The 20,185-nt window shown below is 41.8% G+C and overlaps 2 protein-coding genes across 2 annotated transcripts in view; one reads left to right on the top strand and one right to left on the bottom strand.

The window, feature by feature from the left end:
* Window positions 1–1,673: 1,673 nt before the first annotated feature.
* HINT1 (histidine triad nucleotide binding protein 1) lies at window positions 1,674–6,688 on the bottom strand. The gene is made up of 3 exons (XM_079704062.1): window positions 6,563–6,688; window positions 3,987–4,091; window positions 1,674–1,990 (listed from the first exon to the last, which is right to left on the bottom strand). Exons 1-3 carry the CDS (start codon window positions 6,671–6,673, stop codon window positions 1,826–1,828), a joined length of 381 nt encoding a protein of 126 aa, XP_079560188.1. The 5' UTR covers window positions 6,674–6,688; the 3' UTR covers window positions 1,674–1,825.
* A 4,778-nt stretch (window positions 6,689–11,466) lies between these two features.
* Window positions 11,467–20,185, top strand: part of LYRM7 (LYR motif containing 7) — a gene marked incomplete at its 3' end in the record, with an annotated part of 44,731 nt that continues 36,012 nt past the window's right edge. The window contains exons 1-2 of the mRNA XM_079703517.1: window positions 11,467–11,518; window positions 19,877–19,949. Coding sequence (XP_079559643.1) covers window positions 11,501–11,518; window positions 19,877–19,949 — 91 coding nt within the window. The 5' untranslated portion in view covers window positions 11,467–11,500. The remainder of the gene's footprint in view (window positions 11,519–19,876; window positions 19,950–20,185) is intronic.

Genomic DNA, 20,185 nt, shown 5'->3' with positions numbered 1-20,185 from the left:
CCAGCTGGTATCTGGAGAATTAGCAGATGCTGTGTGGGATACTCACCCCACACACCCCCCGCCAACACACACACCCCCACCCCCGCACACACTGAAAATTGAGTCTCAGAACGATTTTAGGCAGAAAGGTCGGACACAACCAGCAAGACAACTTAGTGGTTATCTACCTGATTTATTAGCACTAGTTTGACGAAATCAATGGGAAAGTTAATATGCCTAAGGAAACTAGACTCAACCCTCTTATATATAGTACAAATGCTTCTCTCATTATTACATTTTTTACAGTGGCACAAATCCCTCCAAAACTCATCCCCCACCCCAGAACTTCCCTCATAAAAAAGTCATAAAAATACGTAAAGCCATAAAGTATTAGGGGAATAATTTATTTTATAAATCCTCCTAGGGTGGGAAAAGCTCTTAAAAATATGAACTAAATTAAAAATTGATACATTAACTATATAAATATTTTAAACACCATAAACAAAGTAAAAAAATGACAGTTGGAAAAAACTCACTTGTAAGACATATACAGCCAATTTCCCTAATCCACCCCCCAAGTTTTTTAAGTCACTAATAAAATTAAAAATTTAGAAGAAAAACAATTTGCAATAAAATGTGTCAAAATCTACTAAAATGGTCTTAGGGATTAAAAATGGAAGGAAGGGCCTTCCCTGGTGGCGCAGTGGTTGAGAGTCCGCCTGCTGATGCAGGGGACGCGGGTTCGTGCCCTGGTCGGGGAGGATCTCACATGCCGTGGAGCGATTGGGCCTGTGAGCCATGGCCGCTGAGCCTGCGCATCCGGGGCCTGTGCTCCGCAGTGGGAGAGGCCACAACAGTGAGAGGCCCGCGTACCACAAAAAAAAAAAAAAAAAAAAAAAAAATGGAAGGAACCCATAAACACAAAGAGAATGAGAGAAGAGACAAAGCAGGCAAGAAGTATTGAATAAATTTTAGAAGCTGGAAAGTGCCTACATGAAGGAAAGCAAAGAAGCAAACCTGTTTGCCCTGCACAAACTTAGAAAGGCTAGGGTGCATGGCAAGACCAAAAAAAAGTTTTGTTGTCAGCCTACATAAGAACTCAAACCCTGAGATTTCCCCCCAACTCTACACAGCCAGAGTCATGCATAACTTAAAAATTTTTGCTAGTGTGCACATACACATTCACAACAATGAGTTTTCAATTTGGAGAGTTAATTCTAAATAATATATTTTCAAGTCTTTATAATAAATAGCATTAGGTAACAAGGAAACATCATTGTATGGCTTCACATTGTCATCAGAGATTCTGTGACAAATCTACTTTCATCCCTTCCACACTACCCCAGTAGTCCAGGAGAAACACGTGAGCTGGACAAAAAGCATTTTTGCTAGACCCACAACTGTCATTTTCTGGATCAATCACATCACAAACTCCTTTGTTCTTAGAAAATAAGAGAATTGGATTAGAAAATCTTCTCCTGGACTAATATTTCACCCTAAAAGGATATTTCAAAGCTAAAGCTAATTTTATGAAATTTTTACATTTGTCTTCAAAGATCAGTCACACCATTATAGCCATGTACATATGCTGAGTCCTCCATGGGGAGAAAAAACAAAAACCTCCCAGATTATGAACTCCACCTTCAAACATTCCAACAAATATGTTTTTTAAAATAAGTCAAATACAGAATTCAGACCATGCAACAATGTCTTTTATTACGTATGGGTTTTTAAAATTATTTCTGCAATCTCTCCATACACAGGCAAAAAAAAGTATTGTTTTGCATATTGGAACTTGCAGACCTGATCACTGCATAGAGAAGGGAAAATGATCCCTACAACACACTTAACCAGGAGGCCAATTCATCTGCCGACCTCCAAGAACATGGAGATGAACATGATAGACAGACTGTCCCCCATCTGAACCTTCATTCACCACCATTCGATAACCCTTCTTCAGGCCCAGATCAGCAGCACATTTCTTGCCAACAATCATTAAATGTCCAAGAAGCTGGAAAAAAAAAAAGTTTCTTAAGCAATGGTAATTTACAACTTCTTGTCATCATGTAATAAACTACCAAGTTGAAATATTAAAAGACTGCCAAACTGAAACAGACTTTGGGCAAATATTTGGAAACACTTTTAATCCTAAAATAATATAATCTACAATTAAAAACCCAGTAAGATTAGGTATTTATTAATTACTAATTTCAATAAACAAATTAGAGACAAAAATCTGCTCAATTTTTAAATCATATTCCAAGTGGTATTTAAGTTTTCTTAATAAGGCACGATACCTTGCTTGCTTGTTATGGGAGAGTGTATCAGTCGGGATAGAATTGGTTATGCTGTGGTAACAAACCATCCCCAAATCTGGTTTACAACAAGCTACATTTCTTGTGTTTACTACATCTTCATCACAAGTTGACCAGGCTCTATATTCTACATCTTTTTCACTTTGAAACCCATGCTGATGGAACAGTCTCTGTATGATCACAGTGGCAGAGGCAAGAGAGAACATGGCAAACCAGGTGCTAGCTCTTAAAGTTTCTATTCAAAAGACATGTATCACTTCTGTTTGTACTCATTGGCCACGTTAAGTCATACGACCAGGCCCAACATCAGTGAGGTCAGAAATATAATGTACCCCTAAATAAAATAGTATTTATGAACAATTATATAATCTACTACAAAGAGCACCAGGAAAAATTTTATTTTTTATTTTTTTGTTTTTTTTTTTGTTTTTTTTTTGCGGTACGCGGGCCTCTCACTGTTGTGGCCTCTCCCGTTGCGGAGCACAGGCTCCGGACGCGCAGGCTCAGCGGCCATGGCTCACGGGCCCAGCAGCTCCGCAGCATGTGGGATCTTCCCAGACCGGGGCACGAACCCGTGTCCCCTGCATCGGCAGGCGGACTCTCAACCACTGTGCCACCAGGGAAGCCCAGGAAAAATTTTAATTGAGGCCAGTACCTCCTAGCAAAATCAAATAATTATTTTTCTTTAACGGCCTTAACAGAAGAGCCAATGAACCCTCTCCTGTACGATAACACTATTTCTTACTTAAGGAAAAATGAGTCTCACCAACTAATCCTTGCTTAGAACCCTTTTTTGTTTAAAAATTTGTGGTGATGACTTCTTTTGGGCATCATTCTGGGATTGTTGGTGGGAGTGTAGTTTTGACCCCAGAAGGCTAGGAAATGAGTAAGAAAATACACTAATCAGTCAACACTAAAGAAACTCCATTTCAAAGGCTGAAAATTAATTTCCTATTTTCCATGCCAAACTATGTCCAATTACATTGCTCAACATAGCATATCAGAGGTTCTGCATAAGACTGAATGAAAATAGTAAGGTTCTCTAATAATAAAAACTCTAAAAATATGGAACTACATCTAATGTATTCATATACATCTTTTCTCTTTATCAAATTCTCAGGGAGAAATGAAAGTCTAAAGATGAAATTGTTTTGTAAACTTAAGCCCAGAGATCATCTGAATAAAGGAATTAAAATCCAAAAAAAAAAAAAAGAAAAAAAGAAAAAGAATTTGTGATGATAGATGTAAACAAGACTTACTGTGATCATTTTCTTTTTGAAAAAAAAAAAGTATTTGTTTATTTGGCTACACCAGGTCTTGGTTGCAGCACTCGGGATCTTCGGTGAGGCATGCGGGATCTAGTTCCCTGACTGGGGATTGAACCCGGGCCCCCTGCATTGGGAGTGCAGAGTCTTACCCAGTGGACCACCAGGAAAGTCCCACTGTGATCATTTTGTAGTATATACATATATCAAATCATTATGTTATATACTTAAATCTAATATGTTATATGCCAATTATATCTCATTAAAAAATCAAACTACTTATACATTGCATTGAACCCCTGATGATTTTCTGATTTTCCTCAGTAATGCCCTCAGGAAAATGAAAATGTGACAGCACTTTAAAGTCAAAATTTAGTCTCCCAATTTAAAAAGCAAGAAAATTAATGATGTTAGTAAATGTACTTACACTTTCATCGTCATCTTCTGCTGCAGAAATCTGGGATATATGTTTCTTGGGTATCACCAGAAAATGTGTTGGTGCTTGAGGGGAAACGTCATGGAAAGCAAGACACTGGAATAAGGAGGGGGGGGAAATCAAGGTTTTCATATATAATCTTACAGCCTAAACTTAGCATTCTTTCACACTAACCCCATGGGAAACACTGTAATAAATGCTAGGAAATCAGAATTGGACACAATACATGTGGTCCTCTGGTCCTTTTCATGGAAGTTACAGTCTAATGGTACCTTTTTGAATTATAGTTTTGTCCGGGTATATGCCCAGGAGTGAGATTGCTGGATCATATGGTAACTCTATTTTTAGTTTTCTGAGCAACGTCCATACTGTTCTCCATAGTGGCTGCACCAATTTACATTCCCACCAACAGTGTTGGAGGTTCCCTTTTCTCCACACCCTCTCCAGCATTTATCTGTAGACTTTTTGATGATGGCCATTCTGACTGTTGTGAGGTGGTACCTCATTGTAGTTTCGATTTGCATTTCTCTACTAATTAGTGATGCTGAGCATCTTTTCATGTGCCTGTGGCCACCTGTATGTCTTCTTTGGAGAAATGTCTCTTCTACCCAATTTTCCATTGGGTTGTTTGTTTTTTTGTTGTTGAGTTGTATGAGCTGTTTGTATATTTTGGAAATTAAGCCCTTGTGGGTCATATCATTTGCAAATATTTTCTCCCATTCTGTAGGTTGTCTTTTCGGTTTTCGTTGTTTTTTTTTTTTTTTTTATGGTTTCCTTTGCTGTGCAAAAGCCTGAAGCCTGTAAATTTGATTAGGTCCCATTTGTTTATTTTTGCTTTTATTTCTATTGCCTTGGGAGACTGACCTAAGAAAACATTGGTACAATTTATGTCAGTGAGTGTTTTGCCTGTGTTCTCTTCTAGGAGTTTTATGGTGTCATGTCTTATGTTTAAGTCTTTAAACAGAAGCCATTTAAGCCATTTTGAGTTTATTTTTGTGCATGGTGTGAGGGTGTTTTCTAACTTAATTGATTTATATGCAGCTATCCAACCTTCCCAGCGCCACTTAAATCTTTTGATTCACGTCCCCACCTTCCCTAGGTCAGGAGTCCTGGTTGTGCAATTTGGTTTTTTTCCTTTATGGCGGTGATCACTTTTGTAATGAGAAATTTGCTGATATTTGACCAACACCGATTTCTTCCAACTTTACTCAATTACTTAATAAATATATCTATTCTCTTTTGTAGAAATGAAGAGCATAAGTAACATTTAGACAAATTACATACCACTTGAATGGTTTTGAATCTCTTGTTCTCTACTGAAGGTGGAAGCTGTTTAATAGAACCTATCCCAGTTTAACTGTCTCAGGAGTTATTCTATTTGGTACTCTGTACAAAAATGCTGTATCATGTAGATTGCTTCATGCTGTTACACCTTGGAACTTTGATGGATCAAAAGTCAGTATTTCAACGATCATTTATTAAAAGAAACAAAATAATTTTAAAGAAATACACATTACCTACAACAAAAGAACTCCCCTAACGGACAAATAAAGATATTTAAATAAATTCACCTCGAGGAATTAAATCTTACGTGTTCTGAATCTAAGAACGCTACTAGTAGCATAAAATGTTTCCTTATATTCCATATTTCATAAAGCTGATTTATTAAAGTTCACAAACCTTGTATCTAAATCAGCCAACCTGTCCAGCTTTATCTGAGATCCATAAATATAACCGCCCACTAAATATTTTATGCAAGATGTCTCGGAGTCAAATGAACTTGGCCTCTCTAAAACAGTTTCACCTAGAGTGAAGTCAACAAAAACGACATTCTTAATCCCTTGGCATAAAATTGCTTCCTGAAAATATAAAAGGAACCATTCTTCCCGGGAGGGGCCAAAGGAAAGCAAATCCCAGATGCAGGCCCACTCTCATCTCAGGAGTCCTAGGCCTGAGAATGGGCGGCGGGGGTGGGTCCAGGTGGCGTTGGCTAGCGGCCCTCGCCCAGGCCCAGCGCGTCTGTGCCGCCCCCAGGCCGTTCGCCCCCGGCCCTCTAGCGCAAGGCGGCGGGGAGAGGCGCCCGGGAGCTCCCGGGCAGGCCGGCTGTGCGCGGGAGATTGCGGAGATTGGGCCCGAGTCAGGGTGCGATCGGGTTTCTGCCTGTCAGGCAGAGCGCGGGCGAGATTGTCAGATTCCTGACACAGGAGAGGTCCGAGGCAGTCGGGGAGCAGGCGGGCGCTCACGCCGAGGACCCGCCGCGCCCACAGCAAGCACCCAGACCCCGCAGCGCGGGCCCGCGGGCGCCCGGCGGCCTGGCCAGCGGTCCGGGCTGATAACGCGTAACCGGAGCGCAGGCACGCGCCGGCCGGCCGCCTCGGAGCAGCCGCGGCCCAGCCCGCTGGCTGCGGGCCCGAGGCAGAGGCCGCGCGAGGCGGCCCGCTGCCTTCCCTTCCCCGCGGCGCACCCCCACCCCGACTCTTCCCTTCCCTTCCCACTACGGGAAACCCGCGTGTCCACAGGCGGCCGCCCCGCCTCAGCCCGCGAGCGAGGCGGCGCCCGCTGCCTACCTGGTCATCCTCATAAATGATTTTGGCTGGGATTTCCTTGCGAATGATCTTCCCGAAGATCGTGTCGCCACCAGGCCGGGCGGCCTGAGCCTTAGCGATCTCATCTGCCATCTCTGCCTCCCTCCCGCGCGGCTGGCCGGGGAGAAGGTCGGGAGGAGGGAGGAGCCGTGGGAGCTGGCAGAGGGCGGGAGCTGGCGGCCAAGCCTGCTGGGGGACCGCTGCTCTCTTGCCGCGGCAGCTCGTGCGCGTGCGCACTGACGAGGTGCGCTGGGCTGCTGCGGGCGCGCGGCAGCTCTAGGGGAATCGCTGGGCGCGACTAAGCCGGAGGGCGGTTCCTGATTGGAGGCCCCAGGGTTCCGCACCAAGGTCGTTTTTCTTCCTTTCTTGTCTCTCGGGGAGCGGTGTTACTGCAGTGAGCCCTTTGCTTAACTTATGGACGCTTGTAGGAAAAATCGGATACTGTAACTGAAAAGATTTGATAACCTAAGCAGTACTGGCCGTTTTTGCTGGCAGAGACACCATGATAACTTCATTTGTCAGCTACATAGGTCTTAGCTCCAGCAAGTAAGCCCTCCTGCATCCGTTTTTTTCCCTCAGTCTAGCAATGGTTCGCAATCTTGACTGCACGTTAAAATCACTTGGGGGAGCATGTAACAAGTCCCCGGGAACTTGGCCACACCCCAGGTCAGTTAAATCAGACTCTCTGGGGGTGAGAGACCCAGGCATCAGTAGTTTGTAAACCTCCCTAGACTGTTCTGCAAAGAATTATTCCCAGCATTAATCAGCATAATGTAAGATGCAACACCTTAAAAGAACAGCACCTTTCCTAACCCCACATACCCCTCCATGTCTTTGCTCCTTTTTAAAAGAGTTTTCTATATTTGTGTCCACTTTATCTTTCTTTTTTGAAACCATTTGCCTCTTGTCAAGGTCACTGAGGACCTCCACTTACAAAATCCTATAGGCAATTCCAATTATACTTGACCCCTTGGCAACATTTGCCACTGTTGACCATGCCCTCTTTTCAGCAAAAGCCTTCACTCTCCTACCTCTCTGGATGCTATTTCTCCTTCATAGTGAGCCTTCTGTTCCAGGTCTTTCAATGCATTCCATTCTTCGCCCTCTTCTCTAGCTAACACTTAATCTCCAAGTGTCCTTGTTATGAAAAATTATACTTTTACCACTTTGCCTTGGCAAAATTATTGATAGTGGTCCCCTTTAATCACAAAAGTGCCCCATTTGGTACTTTGGTATTAAAGACATTCCTGAGACAGTTGATGAAATCTAAATAATGCATACAAATTAGGAAATAGTTTTGAAAGTCTTGTTAATTTCCCCACATACATACAGCAAAATTATCAAAATCAGTTGATCTGGGGTGGGGCCCTGTAATTTAGGTTTCTAACAGTTTCCAGGTGATGCAGTTGCTGCTAGCCTGGGAACTACACTTTGAGAACCACTGATGTAAGAGGATGTCTTTTTTATAGGAGAAAAACCTACTGAAGTGTTTAGGAGTATAGTGGTATTGTGTCTGCAACTCACTTTCAAACAGTAAAGAGATCCCCAAAAAAGAAAAGGATAAAGCAACTGTAGTAAAATGTTAACAGTAGGGGAAGGTATTTGCAAATTTTATCTATCATTCTTGCAACTTTTCTGTAAGACTGAAATTGTCAAAATTAAAAAATGAATATATACTGGGTTGGGTAGTAAATAATATAGTCATCTTTCACTAAGAGGCTTTGCTATCTACAGAGTGATGACTCCAGTATTTATCTCCCGACCCCTTAATTCCAGATTGGTGTATGATACATATTTCTGCCTACTCACCACCTTCGGTAGGATGTCTACCAGGCACTTCAAATTTATTTTTACTCCCTCACAACAAACAATCTAAAAACCTCTTCCTGCGGCATTTTACATCTACTATGATACCATTCACCAAGTTGTGCAAGCCAAAAGCCTTGAAATCATCAACTCTTCTTTGTGGATTTTCAACACATATGAATCTAATCACTTCTCACCTCCTCTACCTTCTCACCACCCTAATCCAAGTGTCTATCATATCTTGCCTGGAGTACTTCAAGAGCCTCCTAGTTTGCCTATCTGCTTCTACTCTAGTCCATTTGCTATACAGTAGCCAAGATGATTTGTATAAAATATAAATCATGATGTCACTCTCCTGATGGTAAGGCATTTCATCATAGAATTAAATATAAAATCCTAAACTTGGCTTATAAGCTCTTAAGTGATCAGGCCCATGGCTGCTTCTCCTACTTCATTTCCTTCCATTTCATCCTTATTGACCAGCTTCACCCAAAGTGGGTATGAGAGGCAGAAGATTTCCATGTCCTAATCCCTGGAGCCTGTGAATATGTTATTTTACATGGTAAAGGAGATGTGCAGATATGATTAAGTTAAGGGTCTTCAGGTGGGGAGATTCCTCAATTATCCAGGTGGGCGCAGTGTAATCACATGGACCCCTTTAAGTGAAAGAGGGATATGGGACAGTGAGACTCAGACAAGGAGATATGATGATGGAAGCAGGGGTGAGAGTCAAAGATTGAAGGTGCTCCACTGTTGACTTAGAAGATGGAAGGGGCCACAAGCAGATGACATTCTAGAAGTCAGAAGTCCAAATTGGGTTTCACTGGGCTAAAATCATGGTGTCAGCAGGGCTGCATTCCTTCTAAAGGCTCTAGGGGAGAACGGTTCCCTTGCCTTTTCTGTCTTCTAGAGGCCACCTGTGTCCCTGGGCTTCTGGCCCTTCCTCCATCTTCAAAGACCACAGAAGAGCATCTGCAAACCTCTCCCTGACTCTCCTTCCTTCTTCCACTTATAAAGGTCCTTGTGTTGGGACTTCCCTGGTGGTCCAGTGGTAAAGAATCCACCACCCCACGCAGGGGATGTGGGTTCGATCCCTGATTGGGGAACTAGGATCCCACATGCCACGGGGCAGCTAGGCCCGCGTGCCACAACTACTGAGCTCAAGCGCCTCAACTAGAGAGCCCACATGCCGCAAACTACAGAGCCCACTTGTTCTGGATTCTGCGCGCCACAACTACAGAGCCCACCTGCCCTGGAGCCTGCGTGCCACAACTAGAGAAGAGGAAAACAGCACGCCACAACTAGAGAGAAGCCTGTGTACTGTAATGAAAGATCCCGCATGCCTCAGTGAAGACCCCGGGTGCCACAACTAAGACCCGACACAGCCAAAAATAAATATAAATAAATACATAAATAATAAATAAACCTTTAAAAAAAAAGATCCTGTGTTTACATTGCGCCCATCAGACAACCCAGGATAATCTTCCCATCTTAAAATCCTTAATTTAATCACATCTGCAAAGCCCCTTTTGTCATAAATGGTAATAATATATTCAGAAGTTCCTAGGATTTAAATAGGGACATGTTTTGGAAGCCATTAGTCTGCCTACCACATACTCCATGACCTTACATGATGAACATGTAGGAATTTCCTGTTCAGTTCTGGGTCCCACACTTTGAGATGCCAACAAACCAAGACACATTCCCAGAACAACCAGAATAGTCACCTCTTTTATGGAACAGCTCAAGGAACCATACAGATTTACCTAAGAGAAGAGAAGCTTCAGGACTGAATTGATTTTTGGGCACTATGGAAACTATACTTTCAAATATTGGCAGATAAGCGGCTTTAGTTAACTGAATACAGGACCCTAGTTAGCCAGAAATTATAAAAATAAATTATGAATGTTCAGGAGATTGGGCTGTGATTCTAAACTGAAAATGAAAATTGGCATCTTTGAATCATTCATTAGCAATCAAAAGGCACTACTATACAATGTCACAAGATCATCTAATTTATTGTTTCCTGGATAAAAGACAGTAGCCAGTATATTTGGTTTAATTGCTTATGTTAAACACTTCTGCAAATCCAGTGCATTTTAATTTTTAAAAAGTCGACTATTATCTTGCTATTCTCATGATGACTTGCAATGTTCTTTAAAATGACATAAATCACAGAGAAGGAAAAGGGTCTTGGATATCCATTGGTCTAAATCTTTCCTAATAAAAAGTCAATTTTACCTAAAAGTTAACCTGGGGGGTGGGTAGGGAAGACAAACAATGATTATGCAATGGGAGCAAGGTTGAGATTTTTTTGTTGATGCTTGCAAGGTCATAAGTTAAATGTACTTAAATGCTTTATGATTGTTTATGATCATGATGCTGCTAATAAACTATGTTTCCAACCTCTTGACCAGCAAAACCAAGGAGTAGGGCGAGTTGAGTAGGCAGGATGAGTAGAGGGTAAGACTCAGCTTTCAGGTTAATCATAGGCATTTGTATCGCAGGCCTCCATTTGCTAATCGTGTGGACTTGAGCAAGTAACTCAGCCTCACCTTCTAGAGGAATGAATTGGGATAATGTACCAATAGCGCTTTTGGGAGTCAGCGTTCCAGTCAACGCCAACTATAGTTGTTAGGGCTTGGCTCTTATTTATGCACTTTTGCAAGGACACATTTGCAACTGGAAACGTTAAAATAATGGTTCCTTAATAGATAACCCCAACCCCCAAACAGGAGGTAAGTACCTAAAGGTGCCGAAGCCATCGACTAAGTGTCAATCCACACTCCGCCACCGGCGGTTCCCTCAGAAATGGCCGGAAGTGCCGCTGCCCCTAACTAACATGGCGTCCAGATGATTTCCGTTCCCCTCTCGGCTGTAATTGAGCTCAGCGGCGGCTCGCGGTTTTCCCGGCGGGTACCGGCTTAGCAAACACCTCTCGCCTGTCCCTCCACGGGGGGCGGGGCTACGAAGGAGATGCTGCGTGGTGATTGGTTGCGGCTCGTTAAGAACGTGGCTACGGGGTGTTGGACCGTCCACACCAGGCGGTGACTGGTTGCCGAGAGGCGGGGCGACTCGACCGCTGGAGAAGTAGCCGAAGCTGTGAGGAGAGCCATGAGTCAGGCGGCCAAGGTGACTGGGTCCGGGGAGGGGTTGGGTGCGATGCCGGCGGGGTGGGTAAGAGCGCGGCCTTGCGAACGTAGTCTGGAATCTTTGTAGCTGGAGTTCAGGACCCTCCACGGAGTATGTGGCCTTTACAGCTGAGGAGCCGGTGACCGACCCTGCAGGGCAGTCGAAGGTTTGTGCAGGTGCGGAGGAGAGAGGGCGACACAGGTGGTCCTGCTTCTTCGTCTACCGGGTACGGAATGTTTGTCCGTGCTGCATGCCGGCGACTTGAGTTCTGCCCCCTTGCCATCTTCACACCGAGCGTTTGTGTGAGGGGCCCATTTCACATCCTTGGGAATTGTACGAGACCCCAAAGTCAGTCCTGCGCTGAAACCATCCTATGAGGTGAAAGGTTTCGTCAGATAACCAGAAGGTGCACAGACGTCTAGGAACCAAGGAAACCGATTCCCGGCAAAACCGTTTGCCAAAAGTAGCACTTAGCGAGACAGAGCAGAAACTTGTGATTCCTGAGTGTTCTGAACGAGCCTGGGAAGTGATGGCCCCGCCGGAGTCGGGGGTCACATCCCCGAGGACCTGGTGTCGGATTCATTTCTTGTCAAACTGATGCGCATTCCTGGCCAGTGTACAATTCTCTGGGAGCAGCCATCCCTAACTTTAAGTATTATCAGCATGGCCTGTTGAGACCAGCCCCTGTCACTGGTTGAGATATGGAAAAGGGGAAACGGCCTGCTATAGTATAGTAAGGAAAAGCAGTGCTTATAATGGTTGGTCAATAACAGGGAGCCACCAAGAGTGCCTCGTGTACTACTGAACTCTGTTCTTAGTACATTTCGATATATGTCACAGGACCAAGAGAAACAGAATTGTAAACAGTTATTCATTCAAAAAACTTACTGAGTGTCCATAATAGTTATTAGTAGCACCTAACAGCCAGCATTTAGCCTATACTGTCTAGGCATAGTGGAAGCAACAATAACTTCATACAGAAATCTGGCAGGTAGGGAGAGTTTAAACAATTACTTAATTACAAGTATAGTAAGTGCTTTGAATTGAAAATACAGTTGTTTTTTTTTTGTTTTTTTTGTTTTTTTTTTTTACAGCAGGTTCTTTTTGGTTATCTATTTTATACATATTAGTGTGTACATGTCAATCCCAATCTCCCAGTTCATCCCCCCCACCCCCTGCTTTCCCCCCTTGGTGTCCATACGTTTGTTCCCTACATCTGTGTCTCTATTTCTGCCCTGCAAACCGGTTCATCTGTACCATTTTTCTAGATTCCACATATATGCGTTAATATACGATATTTGTTTTTCTGACTTACTTCACTCTGTAAGACAGTCTCTAGGTCCATCTCTGTCTCTACAAATGACCCAATTTTGTTCCTTTTTATGGTCGAGTAATATTCCATTGTACATATGTACCACATCTTCTTTATACATTCATCTGTCAGTGGACACTTAGGTTGGCTATTAGGTTGGCTTAGTCCTGGCTATTGTAAATAGTGCTGGAATGAACACTGGGGTGCATGTGTCTTTTTGAATTACGGTTTTCTCTGGGTATATGCCCAGTAGTGGGATTGCTGGGGCGTATGGTAGTTCTATTTTTAGTTTTTTAAGGAACCTCCATACTGTTCTCCACAGTGGCTATATCAATTTACATTCCCACCAACAGTGCAAGACGGTTCCCTTTTCTCCACACCCTCTCCAGCATTTGTAGTTTGTAGATTTTCTGATGATGCCCATTCTAACTGGTGTGAGGTGATACCTCGTGGTAGTTTTGATTTGCATTTCTCTAATAATTAGTGATGTTGGGCAGCTTTTCATGTGCTCCTTGGCCATCTGTATGTCTTCTATGGAGAAATGTCTATTTAGGTCTTCTGCCCATTTATTGATTGGATTGTTTGTTTTTTTAATATTGAGCTGCATGAGCTGTTTACATATTTTGGAGATTAATCCTTTGTCCGTTGATTCATTTGCAAATATTTTCTCCCATTCTGAGGGTTGTCTTTTTGTCTTGTTTATAGTTTCCTTTGCTGTGCAAAAGCTTTTAAGTTTCATTAGGTCCCATTTGTTTATTTTTGTTTTGTTTTTATTTCCATTACACTAGGAGGTGGGTCAAAAAAGATCTTGCTGTGATTTATGTCAAAGAGTGTTCTTCCTATGTTTTCCTCTAAGAGTTTTATAGTGTCCAGTCTTACATTTAGGTCTAAGAGTTTTATAGTGTCCGGTCTTACATTTAGGTCTTTAATCCATTTTGAGTTTATTTTTGTGTATGGTGTTAGGTAGTTTTCTAATTACATTCTTTTACATGTAGCTGTCCAGTTTTCCCAGCACCACTTATTGAAGAGACTGTCTTTTCTGCATTGTATATCCTTGCCTCTTTTGTCATACATTAATTGACCATAAGTACGTGGGTTTATCTCTGGGCTTTCTATCCTGTTCCATTGATCTATATTTATTTTTAATTTTTTATTTATCTTTTAGTTTCTTTATTTTTCGCTGCGTTGGGTCTTCGTTGCTGCACACAGGGTTTCTCTAGTTGTGGCGAGCGGGGGCTACTCTTCGTTGTGGTGCGCGGACTTTTCATTGCAGTGGCTTCTCTTGTTGCGGAGCACAGGCTCTAGAGCGCACCGGCTTCAGTAGTTGTTGCCTGCGGGTATAGTTGCTCCGTGGCATGTGGGATCTTCCTGGACCAGGGCTTGAACTTGTGTCCGCTGCATTGGCAGGTGGATTCTTAACCACTGCACCACCAGGGGAGTTCCCTGATGTATATTTCTCTTGAAAATACAGTGTGTTTTGTGAGCACATAACTCAGATTTAACCTGTGTGGAGGGATGCAAAAAAAAAAAAAAATCCCTGATAAAAGTATGAGTTGAGACCTGAAGTTTTGTTAGAAACTAGCTAGGAGAATAGAGAAAAGAGTATTCTATGAAGAAGAAATATCATATGGACCATCCTTGAAGTGGGAAGTTGCTTGGAAAACTTGAATACAAATGAAATTAAATAGAATTCATTCCAAAAACACTTTTGGTGAGAACTGCCATGTGTAGAAGACACCTGTGCCATGTGGAAGATACAAAGATGACCGAGAAGCCTTTCAGGAAGTAGGGGACACAGCAAGTAATTGTAGTAAGTGCCCACTGTGTGGATGCACTCAAGAGGAGCATATAACCCAGACTTAGAAGAGACAGAAAAGTACTAACCAGCTAAAGTGAAACCTAGTACAGAAATTATATCATCCACCCTTAAAATTAGCCCATTATTCAAGAAAATTGAGGCAAAAATGCTAAGTAATTTGACTTTCCATATATACTGCCAGAATTTGTCCAATCAATATAAGAAAATTAGGAAGAGAAGACAGTCTATGACCTAGCTGTCTACGTTTTTTTTTTTTTTTTTTTTTTTTTTTTTTCTGTACGCGGGCCTCTCACTGTTGTGGCCTCTCCCGTTGCGGAGCACAGGCGCCGGACGCGCAGGCTCAGTGGCCATGGCTCACGGGCCCAGCCGCTCTGCGGCATGTGGGATCTTCCCGGACCGGGGCACGAACCCGTGTCCCCTGCATCGGCAGGCAGACTCTCAACCACTGCGCCACCAGGGAAGCCCTAAGGCATTTCTTAATACTAATTTTCTTTTTCTTAATACTAATTCTTAAAGTAGGGATACTGGTTGTTGTACTAATGGAATCACTTTTTTTCCCTGAATAGCATGTAAAACTATTAGGCTTACTTCTCACTTTTTTCTTAATCTCATGCAACCTCTTCAACTACTCTTGTAATATTAAACTCCCTGGGTTTCTATGATGTTCTGCCACCTTTTTTTTTTTTTTTTTTTTTTTTTTTCAGTACACAGGCCTCTCACTGTTGTGGCCTCTCCCGTTGCGGAGCACAGGCTCCAGACGCGCAGGCTCAGCGGCCATGGCTCACGGGCCCAGCCGCTCCGCGGCATGTGGGATCTTCCCGGACCGGGGCACGAACCCGTGTCCCCTGCATCGGCAGGCGGACTCTCAACCACTGCGCCACCAGGGAAGCCCTTCCACAGTTTTTTTTTTTTTCTTGGCCGCAGCAGGCATGTGGGATCTTAGCTCCCCAACCAGGGATCGAACCCGTTCCCCCTGCATTGGGAGAACAGAGTCTTAACCACTGGACCACCAAGGAAGTCCCCTGCCACCTTTAATGTCCCTATTTCTACCAACAATCTTTTCAAGACAGTCTTGGCTTTTACTATCAAACGTCTCAAAATTTTTCCAGTCTCTACACATTACTCAATTCCAAAGCCAATTTCACATTTTTAGATGTTTGTTACAGCAGCATCCCGCTTCCCAGTAGTAAAATCTGTGTTAGTTTCCTATGGCTGCTCTAACAAATTACCACAAATTGGGTGGCTTAAAACAACAGAAATTTATTGTCTCACAGTTCTGGAGCCTCGAAGTCTGAAATTAAGGTGACAACAGAGCCATACTCCCTCTGAAACTCTGGGCAGAATCTTTACTTCTTCCTAAATTCTGATGGTGGCCATCAATCCTTAGTGTTCCTTGACTTGCTGTTGCATCACTCCAATCTCTGCCTTCATCTTCACATGGTGGTCTTACACCTTTGTGTTTCTTTCTTCACCTGGCATTATCCTCTTCTTTTAAGGATACTAGTCATATTGGATTAGGGCCTAGTCTAATGATTCATTTTAACTCAGTTACAGCTGTGAAGACCCTACTTCCAAACTAGGTCACATTTACATGTACTGAGGATTAGGACTTAAGCATGTCTTTTGAGGGGACACACAATTCAAGCCATAACAATATAGATACACCACGTTTTTTTCTTTTTCTTTTTTTTTTTTTTTGCGGTACGGGGGCCTCTCACTGTTGTGGTCTCTCCCGTTGCGGAGCACAGGCTCCGGACACGCAGGCCCAGCGGCCATGGCTCACGGGCCCAGCCGCTCCGCGGCATGTGGGATCCTCCCGGACCGGGGCACGAACCCGTGTCCGCTGCATCGGCAGGCGGACTCCCAACCACTGCGCCACCAGGGAAGCCCCGATACACCACGTTTTATTTATCCATTCCTGAGTTGGTAGACATTTGGGTTATTTCTACTTTTTGACTGTTTTGTATAATGCTAGTATGCACATTCATGTACAAGTTTTTATATGAACATATGTTTTCATCTTGGTTGTATATGTAGGCATGGAATTGCTGGGTCATATGATAGATAACTCTGTTTAATTTTTTGAACAACTGCTAAACTTTTCCAAAGCAGCTGCAGGATTTTACATTCCCACCAACAATGTATAAGAGTTTCAATTTTTCCACATCTTACACATGTTATTGACTGTCTTTTTTTTTTGACTGTAGCCATCCTATTGGGATGAAGTGGTACCTCACTGAAATTTAGATTTGTATTTCCCAGATGGCTAATTATGTTGAGCATCTTTTCATGGCCTTAATAGCCATTTGTGTGTCTTCTTTTGACAAATGTCTATTCAAATCCTTTGCCTATTTTTTTTTTTTTTTTATTAATTAATTTATTTATTTTTGGCTGTGTTGGGTCTTCGTTTCTGTGTGAGGGCTTTCTCTAGTTATGGCGAGCAGGGGCCACTCCTCATCGCAGTGCGCGGGTCTCTCACTGTCGCGGCCTCTCTTGTTGCGGAGCACAGGCTCCAGACTCGCAGGCTCAGTAGCTGTGGCGCACGGGCTTAGTTGCTCCGTGGCATGTGGGATCTTCCCAGACCAGGGCTCGAACCCATGTCCCCTGCATTGGCAGGCAGATTCTCAACCACTGCACCACCAGGGAAGCCCCCTTTGCCTATTTTTAAATTAGTTTTTTATTTGAATTGTAGAAGTTCTTTATACATTCTAGATACTAGCCCATTATCAGGTATATGATTTATAAATATTTTCTTTCCTTCTGTGGGTTGTCTTTTCTCTTTCTTGATAGTGTCCTTTCCCTTTATCTTTTTAAAATAATTTTTTTAGTTTTTATAAAGGGGATAAATGTGTAAAATTTAAGAAGTCAAATAGTGTTACACAGAAACCAGTAGGTGTCTACTTCCTTCTACATACTCCCAATTCCTGCTTCCCATATATAAGCACTTCTAATCATTTTACTTATTTTTTCTGATATTTACCTCCATGTTTCTAAATAACACGTTTAAACTAATATTGATTTTTTTTTCTCTTTGGGGATATTTATTGACCTTTGTCTATGAAAGTTGAGGACTAAGTTCCCCCTTATACCCTATTCCTCTCAATATACAGATTTTGGTGAAGCAGTTTTTCATCTTTGATATTAATATGACTATATAGAACTTGTCCACAGCTGAGCCCTCTAATATAAATATATGATTACGTTGCCTTTCTTTTCTAAGTCTTAGTTTTTCTTTCTTTCTCTCTTTCTTTCTTTTAATATGTATTTATTTAGCTGCACCAAGTCTTGGTTTCATCATGCGGGCTCTTAGTTGCGGTATGCGGGATCTAGTTCCCCGCCCGGCCAGGGATTGAACCCAGGCCCCCTGCATTGGGAGCATGGAGTCTTAACCACTGGACCACCAGGGAAGTCCCAGTTTTTCTTGAAGTTAATAACTGTCTTGTTTTTATCATCATTTTCCTACATAGCTATTTCTGAACTCTGAGCAAAACTGATGTCTACTAGTATCGTTTTTTCCTAGCAGCATCTTTTGTAGAGCAATATAGCCTTTTGCTATAGTCCAGACTAGTTGCTTTCTATGCTGGCTGCACAAATGCTGACCTATATTTGTCCTTCACCATCATCTCTGCCTCTCCTATGTTGGATCACTTGTGTCCGTCATTCCCATTTTTTTTCTTTTGTGATTCATCTCCTTATTTTGGTGGAGCACAATCTTCTATAGCTTTCCAAGAAAGGGCGTATGGCAAATAAGAGACTTTGCATTTCTAAACATGTTTATTTGCCATTGCAGTTAGGTGATAGTTTGGATATGTATGGTGTTTTAAGCTGGACATTTTATACAAAAGTTGAAGATTTTATACCATTGTCTTCTCACAGTGATGCTATTTAGAAATCAGATACCATTCTGATTTTCTACTTTTTATACGTTAACTGTTTTTTTCCCTCCAAGATTATTCATAGGTTTTGTGTTCAGCACTTGATGGAGGCTGTTTTCTTTGTTCTGTCTTGTTGGAGATCTGTGAATACAACTGTTGGTCCATCTAGACTACTCCTTTAATTTTCTTATCCTTTCTCTCCTTATTTTGTACCTCTGAATTCTAATTCAACTTTTGGAGTAGTTTTTCTCAACTTAATCTTTGCTATCACTCTTTTGATATCCAAGAGTTTGGGGGCATTTTCTGAATGTTCCTTTTTAAATTTACTCTAAGTTCTTTTTGTTGTTACTCCATGTTTGCAATAATTTATGTTTCTGAGAAGGTTCTTTGTGGTTGGTCAGTCTTTGTTTTATTTTTATGTTTTCTGCTCCCTGTTTTCTGTTTCCGTTTTGGTATCTGCCTTTGATGTTTTAGGTTTTCTATTATATGTAAAATACTTAGAATAGTGCCTAGCGCACAGGATACACTTAGTAAAGTTTAGGTATTGTTATCTGGTGAATGGACTTGGGGAAAGGAGGGAATGGTGCAGAGTGACAAATCTTTGTCAGTAGTCTAAGCAAGAGATAGGGAGAGGTCTGAACTTAAATTGTTTTGGGTGATGGAGAATAAAGAAAAGATTAGAGAAACATCCCTACAGTTTCTACATGAGGAATAAGGTAGATTTAAAGAATGACCTAGGGATTTCTGGCTTGAGAAATCCATTGTTTTCCAAACTGAAATTGAGAAGACAGAAGAGAGAGCAATATTGGGGGGACAATGTTGAATACCTTTTTGTTTGTTTTTTTTTTAGCACAGTCTTAGAAAATTGAGAAGTCTCAGCATTCCACTTCTTTTTTGAGAAAGCACAATTAAACCTGCCTAAATTATCTGAAACATCTTCCTCTGGGCTCTTCTAAGATGTAGTATATTCACGAGTTTGTGTGCATGTGTGTATGACGTTAAGAGCAGATGAAGTTCTCAGGTTAAGCAAAATAAGAACAAATACCAGACTGGTAAAGTTGGTTAACTTAGCAAACTAGTTTTGGCAGGGGGAATCATTAACTTTTTAACCATTCTCGTATTGTTTTGTTTCAAAGAATTTTGTATTGTTTTTGTAAATACATAAGGCAAATTTTTTTTTAATTTAAAGATAAATAATCAAGGGAAGGTTATTTTGGCCAACCCTTATTTTCACCAGCTATTTCAAAAAATAGTCTAAAAAACAAACAGAAAATAAATACTGTTTAATCCATGTAATTATGTAAAATGTGAAATTTTTTCTTTTGAGGTCTGAATTCTAATTTTCTTTATAGGTTTTACAGCTCTTTAAAACACTACACAGGACCAGACAACAAGTCTTTAAAAATGATGCTAGGGCATTAGAAGGTAAGTTTATATTTTGCCCCTTTGGAGCAAGTCCATTCTTTAGGTGACTGCTAATAATACAAGAGGCCATGTATGGTGGTCAAGACCTATCTTGGGGAATGACCTTCACGATCTCTCCCCTAATGTTTTTTTTAAATAAAGATGAGTTTACCTTACCCTTCTTTGAGAAGTATCTACAAAGAAAAAATTTTAAAGATCAAGTTTTCATAAAAAATCAGGAAAAAAAAAAGGTCAGA

Source organism: Hyperoodon ampullatus, assembly GCF_949752795.1.
Source record: "Hyperoodon ampullatus genome assembly, chromosome: 4".
NCBI classification, from domain to species: domain Eukaryota; kingdom Metazoa; phylum Chordata; class Mammalia; order Artiodactyla; family Ziphiidae; genus Hyperoodon; species Hyperoodon ampullatus.
The sequence above is the reverse complement of the archived record's forward strand: the minus strand, read 5'-3'. Positions and strand labels throughout refer to the sequence as shown.

Coding starts and splice junctions, on each gene's coding strand:
- HINT1 (XM_079704062.1), bottom strand. CDS start 6,673: ATGGCAGATGAGATCGCTAAGGCTCAGGCCGCCCGGCCTGGTGGCGAC. Junction 4,092..6,562: donor TCATTTATGAGGATGACCAG/GTAGGCAGCGGG, acceptor TCCTTATTCCAG/TGTCTTGCTTTCCATGACGT. Junction 1,991..3,986: donor CAGAAGATGACGATGAAAGT/GTAAGTACATTT, acceptor TTTTTTTTCCAG/CTTCTTGGACATTTAATGAT.